Source organism: Ascaphus truei, chromosome 3, assembly GCF_040206685.1.
Source record: "Ascaphus truei isolate aAscTru1 chromosome 3, aAscTru1.hap1, whole genome shotgun sequence".
Lineage (NCBI taxonomy): Eukaryota > Metazoa > Chordata > Amphibia > Anura > Ascaphidae > Ascaphus > Ascaphus truei.
The window spans coordinates 284,012,265-284,020,276 of record NC_134485.1 but is presented as its reverse complement, the minus strand read 5'-3'; the positions used below and the strand labels follow the sequence as shown (position 1 = coordinate 284,020,276).

General features: G+C 35.0%; 1 protein-coding gene across 11 annotated transcripts in view; it reads right to left on the bottom strand.

The window, feature by feature from the left end:
• Positions 1–231: 231 nt before the first annotated feature.
• RBM26 (RNA binding motif protein 26) overlaps positions 232–8,012 on the bottom strand; it is a 54,520-nt gene continuing 46,739 nt past the window's right edge. For 2 of the 11 annotated variants that reach the window (XM_075590879.1, XM_075590880.1), the window contains 3 exons: positions 7,453–7,539; positions 5,394–5,504; positions 232–4,409 (listed from right to left, as the gene is read on the bottom strand). In XM_075590879.1, coding sequence (XP_075446994.1) covers positions 4,320–4,409; positions 5,394–5,504; positions 7,453–7,539 — 288 coding nt within the window. In that variant the 3' untranslated portion in view covers positions 232–4,319. The remainder of the gene's footprint in view (positions 4,410–5,393; positions 5,505–7,452; positions 7,540–8,012) is intronic. The other 9 variants (XR_012799919.1, XR_012799922.1, XR_012799920.1 and 6 more) reach the window with 9 other exon arrangements.

Sequence of the window (8,012 nt, the reverse complement as noted above, 5' to 3'; positions counted from 1 at the left end):
TGTGTTCCTTCCGTAATAAAGGCAAGCTTTTGTTTTAAATTATTACACACACACAAAAGAAAGAAAACTGTCAGTGTTGCATATATGTGATTTTACTTCATTGCAGTTCTAACTTGCTAATTTATTAGAACTGCAGATATTGACAAACGTTATTGTAATCTGGGTATCAAGTATGCAGAATATATCAACAAATATTTCACATTCGATAAAAGAAAGAAAGCGTACACTTAATGAAAAAAAGTTATTTTATTTTCTTTGGTTGGAAAAAAATATCAAGAGCAACAAACAAAAATGATGTTTGTACATAACAGATGACCAATTGCAGTATGCTACATTGGTTTGGACAGCAAAATGTAATCTTAAATGCTGGTGGTGCATAACGAATTCATACAGATAATGCGCATCTGGTTATGCTGTTATATTGTTTCCATGGATGATATGGAAGATATGGAAGATGCACAAAAATACTCTTGTGGGATAACTAATTTTCACGGATCCATATATCCGCATTGAAAGTTGAAAATGTACAAAATATTTTAAAAAAAATATACACTGATACCTATATTATAAGTATATCCTCCGAGTAGAAAACATGTTCATTTAACTACATGTTGTAGGTGTGGAAACATGAAATACCACTATATACTATATGTACCCATATGAATCCATAATTTTAAAACACACATTGGTCCCATTACAAACTTTAAAAGCCATTTCTCTAAAACCTGAAAGTTTTGTTTAGAAGGCCAGTAGTATTTGAGCAAGAGTGTTATCCTAGAACACATAATAAACTCCAATTTGGAAAGTATTTGAAATGCACCCAATTATAAGGTGTACCCATATTATTAATAGATCAGTAAAGTAAAATATTACATGTACATGTGAAACTCCATTCTTTGCTTGCATTCCAGGGCATTTGCACTTTGAACGTGCACGGGAAATGTACTGTAGATATATGTGTTCAACTGAGTGGGTTTTTAGTCAATGTTCTGTGTAGTAATGGGTGTTTACCTACTATAACCATCATTTGTTGCTTCCAATAAATCCCTATTCAGAAAAAGTTAACAGGCATATTGGAACCTACAACATGCTGCCTTATTTCCAGGAACACCATGCGTGAGAGACTGCCTATTATTGCATAAAAAGTCATTTCTGGTAACCCTATTGACTTGCAGAATTCTGAAACTGTATTTGAAGTTAGAAGGGGCACATAATTCAAATCAACATTTATAATTACAAGTTGACTTATTCTACATCACTTCATTTGTCTAGATTCTGAATGTTTAACAAAACATTAGACACACGTCTAGTGATGAAAATATTTAATTGGGAGTTTTAATAGTTATTAAAGTAAATCATAGCACGTAATTAGTGTAAATGCTAGTTTTTCCATGACTGTTTACTTGTAAATAGACTTTTCCTTCCACTAAGGTCAACAGGGAAACCAGAATAGGATAACGACAAAGTATACTAAACATCACTTGTTTTATTGTTCAAGGGAAGAACCTTAACTCTGCCCCTTAATTATTCCCTAGTGTACTGATGCACAGAGTAATGCATATTTCTTCAGATCCATTCACCACTAAAGGGGATCAAGTTAGCTAGTAATATCGCTCCAATTTAGGACATATGCAAGCATTGCGTTAAGGCACTGCCTTAAAAGAATACATTTCAGCAATGGTCTATGCCTGAGGTGCTAGTAAATGTGCTGCTCATAAATGTATTACAAGTTTCACCTACAAAGTAAACTAACTAAACCTGTATTAGATACATACATTTAAGATATACTGATGCTGCACGGTTTGTGATGTACCAGGATTTCTTAAGTATGGTGAAATATTTATATTCAATTATATGAGAAACATTTAAGGCGTTTCCTTTATGAAGCAAAAAGCAAATCTCTGTTTATACCCAATTGCGTTATTTCACGAGACATGGAAATAGTTGAGAAGCAGGTTGAGTTACCTGTAAAAGAAACATACATATCTTATAAAGTTACTCAAGAATACAATGGTTAAATTAAAAACAAAATGCAGCCTGCATTCTATTAAAGCAGCAACCCCCTCAGAAGCTTATGCCTAACTCATATGTTAATATTTTACTCTGAGCATGTCCTGCTCCCTCTTTAGAAAAAACATTATATATATTTTTTTACAGTGTTAAAAAAACCATGATTTTATCTCTTGCCTCAGAGATTAAAATAGAAACATTTAGACTGCAATGGGCTCTGGGGCAAACATAATATTACGTTTGCCCCAGACAAACGTGCCTCTCAGAACATTTAAAGACTTCAAACGATTATATATCTTGAATCAGATTTAAAAAATAAAAACGCTTTGTAAAGGGCAAGGATAGATCTCTAAAAGCAAAATTAAAAAAAAAAAAATGCCGACCAGCAGACTGATGTTTGAAGTTTACAGACGCATCAGGGTGATTCCAAAACGGTCTGCAAAGCTATTTTAAGTCAAAATGTTAAGTGCAACTATTACATCAATTAATGGACTAGGTTGAGCTTGTTTGTATTTACCCCTTCAGTGTCCTTATGACATACACTGTACATGGCCATTTGCTAGTTTTCTAGTGGCTATCCGCGATGATTGTGACCTACATTGAAAGGACGGACCCTCCCCTTCACTTCCGGTCTCGTGACTGGAACCCAGAAGGGATAATTTGATCACTCTGAAGACTGGTCACATGCTCAATCAGTGCCACAGGTTAAGGCCACAGAAGTAGCAGGACCCTCTGGCACTGAAGGGGTCAAGTGAAGAGAGGACTATATTAGAATTACTGGTTTAACAGATATGTTAAAATCTGTACAGGGAAGCTAAGCTACTCAATATACAATGTACCATTACAGAGTATAAATGTATGTTTGCTGACAGACAGGTTACCTTTTTTCACATAAAACGGTTATCTTGAAGTATCTCGATTACTACTGTAACATTCCTTAGGTACAACTGCCAAAAAAAAAAAAAAACTAAAAAACAAAACAAAAAAAAGTAGTTTAGGCACAAACGCGTGTAACACCTTCCTGTATAAGTATGAGGTTATGATTGACATTAACCATTCAAAACCTACCAAATAATAAAACTTTTATTAAGCACGTAACCCACCACTATTATCAGAGTACAATTTCATCAGTGGTTAAAGGGCCTGAATTGTGTAACTAAATAAGTTGTAAGTCTCGGTTTTTGAATACAGTTTTATATATACAACCTGTGCAGTGATTTTTGAATGTATAATGTATTACAATCTATAGACCTTTGAAAGAAATACATTTGACATGAAATGCTTAATAATTTGAGAATACACTAAAGCAAAAACAGAAAAAATTCAAGTACTTACCAAAGCTTTATTCTCCTATTCCTCCACCACTTCCGATCCACATTACCCAAACGGCAATTTGTTTTCTTCCAACTCGGAGTTTAGCATACACACAGTATATATTGAGATGCCTTTTTAGAGCCGTTAGTAATCACCACACAAAAGGTAATGCACTTTCCAAATAGGATTAAAACATTGATTTTAAGTTGTTCCTTAAATACAGGTTTCATTTTACAATGACGGAGTGAAATAGCTCTCTCTGTGAATGCGTGTGGGGTGAGGGGTATCCACTGGAATGGTTTCATCCAAATTTTTTTTACATTTTTTTTGTAACCCCATTTTGTACTTTACCAATCAAGTTGTAATTTTCATTATTGCTTTCTTATCTTTTTTTTTCTTTTCTTTTTTTTTTTTTACTTTAAGACCATTCCATTTCTTTATTTTTTTTTTCTTACAACTTAAAGTCACAAGGACTTGTATGCAAAGCAGTCGTACAATGTTATTAAAACCGATACGTAAAATACGTACACAAAAGGAATCGAACAGAAAGGCTACTACATAGTAAAGCCTACGCATAACACTATGTACTATGTATACATAATATTTGAGACTTCAGCTTAGTAATCATCTATTAATGTCTGAAAACATTCATAGATTTAAAAGCAAACTTTCATTCTGTTATCAGGAACACAAATTTAACCTGAATTTGACAAGTTCCTTAACACTACAAAGAAACCAAAGAATTAACACCCAGCAAAAGTGTGCGTAAAAAAACCATTGCATATGTGTCTAGTATGATGCATTGTGCAATCATTTACTGAAATGTGACAGAAACAGAAGGCTTTCAAGTCTCTCTTCAGATCAGACCACAGTCCATCACATTTTTCTTCACAAAAATGCATAAGTAGATTTGATGAAAAAGTGCATTAGGTGAGCCTAATGCTTCTCTGGAATATATTTCCGGCATTTGCCGCTCCGTGACCCGCCAAGATGAATCATCTTCTCCAAGAACGTGACTCATTATCTTCTTCCTCTTCATCGTCATCCTGAAGCAAGGCGTCATCAACTATGGATTCTTCCGGAAACTGAAAGAGAATCTGAAATTAGGATTTCACAAGACTGACATGGCACAATGCAAGGCACAAGGCACTTCTGGCCTTACAGGTTTTTTTTCTGGCCACTCAAACTACATACATACCGTGCGTACATCTTTCCTAGAACATGGGGGGAAAAAAAACAAAAAAAAAAACACTTGCCGCTATGGTGCAGCCCCCTATTACTATTAAAAATTTTAAAACCTTGGTTCGGAGACGCCGGCATCAAAGCGCAGAGGGTGGTGCAGACCAGCCATTGGAGGGGTATCCCGCATTGAATGGAGCGGTCAAAAGAGACTACATGGTGTTTAACGTTTGAGTGTATTTCTGAGAGTATGTTATTTTTTTTCATTTATAATATTAAAAGTGTTCTGCACCAGAGGCTTCTTTTTACGCCCATATTCTAGGAAATTATTTGTGAAGAAATGGAGGAAGGACCATTGCATTAAAGCAGCATTAAGCACCAGATGGAATGGACACTTCACAACCAGATTGTGACGATTACTTATTGAGTGTTCTTTTTAGCACATATACATACACCTTACCCAAACGCCGAAATCCAGGCAAAGAATGAGGCAGCTGCCTCGCTCGTTGCCTGAATCTCAGGTTTGGGTAAGACAGACATATTTTATTCCTATGAAACCTGCAGTGTGTGTGTGTGTGTGTGTGTGTGTGTGCTCTTGGAATCCAGTTGAGTACCATCATTGTCCAATGATTATCATTTCTTCTTGTGATATGTCTGGCCATACATACATACCTCCTCTCTACTTACACAGGCACCCAATATTTAGTCCTTCAATGTGTAAGCATATGCTATTCTGAGAGAACTATCAAATCTAGCACATCAGTGACTTAATATACACAGGTTTTCTTTTCCTTTGTGATTAGGTGTGCATGTGTTTTGCATTCATTTTTGCACGAGGTTCATGTTAAAAAAAAAAAAAAATCCCTAAAAGAGGGTGCAAGAAAACTCACTTCCTCCTCTTCTTGTTCAACATCTGCATCTGTACTGGATATATTTGGTACTGGTTTATTCCAAGCTAGTTTTAGGTCTTGCCCATTGAAACGTGCTCCGTGAATTGCAGCCTAATGGATGGAAAAAAAAAAAAAAAAAAAAAACATTTGAATTTAGAAACATAAAACTCAAAATAAATTTGTTCTTTATTGTCCATCATTTCTAGATTTACAAGTGGAGAGGAAAAGCTGAACTGCAAAAAAAAAAAAAAAAAAAGTACTCAAATTATATGCATTCATATAAACAGGACACACACACACGCACACACACAATTTACTTGAGGACCACCATGAAAAAAGAAACCACAAATAACTTGAGATAAATTATACTTCTACTCTTAACTATACTATACTATTCTATATACAGCTACTCTGACAAAGGTCCCTGGCTGATCAAAACTGGTATTATCCATTAGCCAAATCTATATCTCGGAAGTTAAGAATTTGCTTTTCATGTCATCTTGTTGTGTAAAGAGAAGCACAAAAGAAACCATCATAACCTATAGTAGGAATGACCAATAACCTTTGGGGAAGAAACAAAAAAGCACTAGTAATTGAAATTGGGGGTGGGGGCAGTGAGCGAGAGAAGGGGGGGCGGGGGGTGAATCTAATATTGGGATATTCTATACCTCCTTAGTGCCAGCTGCATAAAGTGGCTGCTTTGGAAATTGTATGCTCAAATTAAAGTAACACGAACTAGCATAAATCAGTGTTAGCAACATACCGAAATAACCAGCACAGTCACAGAAGATTTATAGTACAATCTTAAAGTACAGCATAATGTGAAATGTAGAAACAATTACATGTTCAATGACATCTGAACATGAATTGTGTGATACTGAAGTCCCCAGGTATAAATTTTAAATCTGTACATATAAATTTATGATAAATTTAAAGGATTCTATGCTTATTACCATGCAGCTCATGAGACTTGTATCCGTGGTTTCGTCATAATGTCACACAAGTCACATTTTTATAAGTATTTATATGTGACATTTCCGTTCAGAAACAAATTTTTAATCTTAAAAAAAAAAACGGCTTTAAATAACGAATGTTTTACAGCTTAGTCTGCTGCTTCCTTTCATGCTAATGAGAACATGCTCTATAAAGCTAACAAAAGGCTGTATGATGAAAGCTACCAGAGCTGCAACCATTTACTAAATAAAGCAAGGACATTTCTTCTTCTGTAGCTAATTTTTAGGCCACACAAACACCTATCGTTAGACTTATCAGAAGGGACAGCCTCACTATGCACAGCAATGTATAGTACATAAAGTGGGTTAAAGCTCCCTAACCAAGGGCAACGGTTTTAGGAAGATGCCGTTATCGGTGGGAAGTTTAATACAACTGTGACTGAATACACACACACACACACACACACACACACACACACACACACACACACACGTTACTTTAGTTTTTAATAAATCACATTTATAGGAAGATTTTAAAAAGCCTTAGTTTTTCGTTCCATTGTCAATAATCTGCACTATACAGAATCTACAACTATTTGTTCAACTATACAGAAATGAAACATGAAAATCCAAACCGAATTGAGATTTATCACGATTTGATCACTAGGGATCTTTTAATGAAACTGAAATATACGTTATTTGCAGCTTTATTAAAAGAGGATAAGTAATGCACATACTTCCTGAATGTCAATAACCTTTTGTAAAAGAAAATAATTTCTGGATATATTCTGTGAAAATACCAGGTAAACTGACCCGAGGATGAGCAAATGTTGCCCCACCTTAATCTGCCATAATGGATTATCCCGAGACCAGCAACGTCATTCATGGATAAATTGCTGGTATGTTGGTTTCCCAACGTATCGCAAACTATACTGTGTTATACACATGCACACATACCGGTACTTCACTTTCCCATGCTTTAATGATGCAGGCCAAACAGGTAATGCTCAAACATGTTGGGGATTCATTGTATAATCGCTTACTACTAAATCTAACTGGCAGCTAATCAGACATTTTAAAGAGAATGCGATGGGTTAAAAACTTACAGCCTCTGCTTCTGCTCTTGTTTTGAATGTAATTACTGCATGGAGAGAGGAGTCATCTATTCGACAATCTTCAATTTCCCCAAATTGCTTTCATTAAGGAAAAGAAATAGGTATTATTGATAGGTGCAACACATCCATAACAGAACCGAAACATTATTTGCATGGAGAGTAACAAGACAAAAATAAAGTGAACGCATTTACAATCCTACAAACAACGAAAGCATATGTAGCAACTGGATCATAATTAAAGGAAGTAAAATGATAGATATAAACATGGCTTTTCATGTCTTAGAAATCCAAATAACGGATTATTAGTCTTACGTTGGGATCAAAACTTTTCTTTTGAGCTCGAAAATATCAAGTCTCAATGTCTAACATTAGACGAGCCCCTAATATATATATACCAGCTATCATCCACAAAAGAACCCCAATACTTTAAAACTAACTTTCCATGCGGCCTGAAAATGTAATAGCAAACCATGCTGCATTTTGGAAAATGATCATATTAGATTTATAAAAAAAAGACAAAAAAAGTATTTTCAGCATTTATTAGACCCATA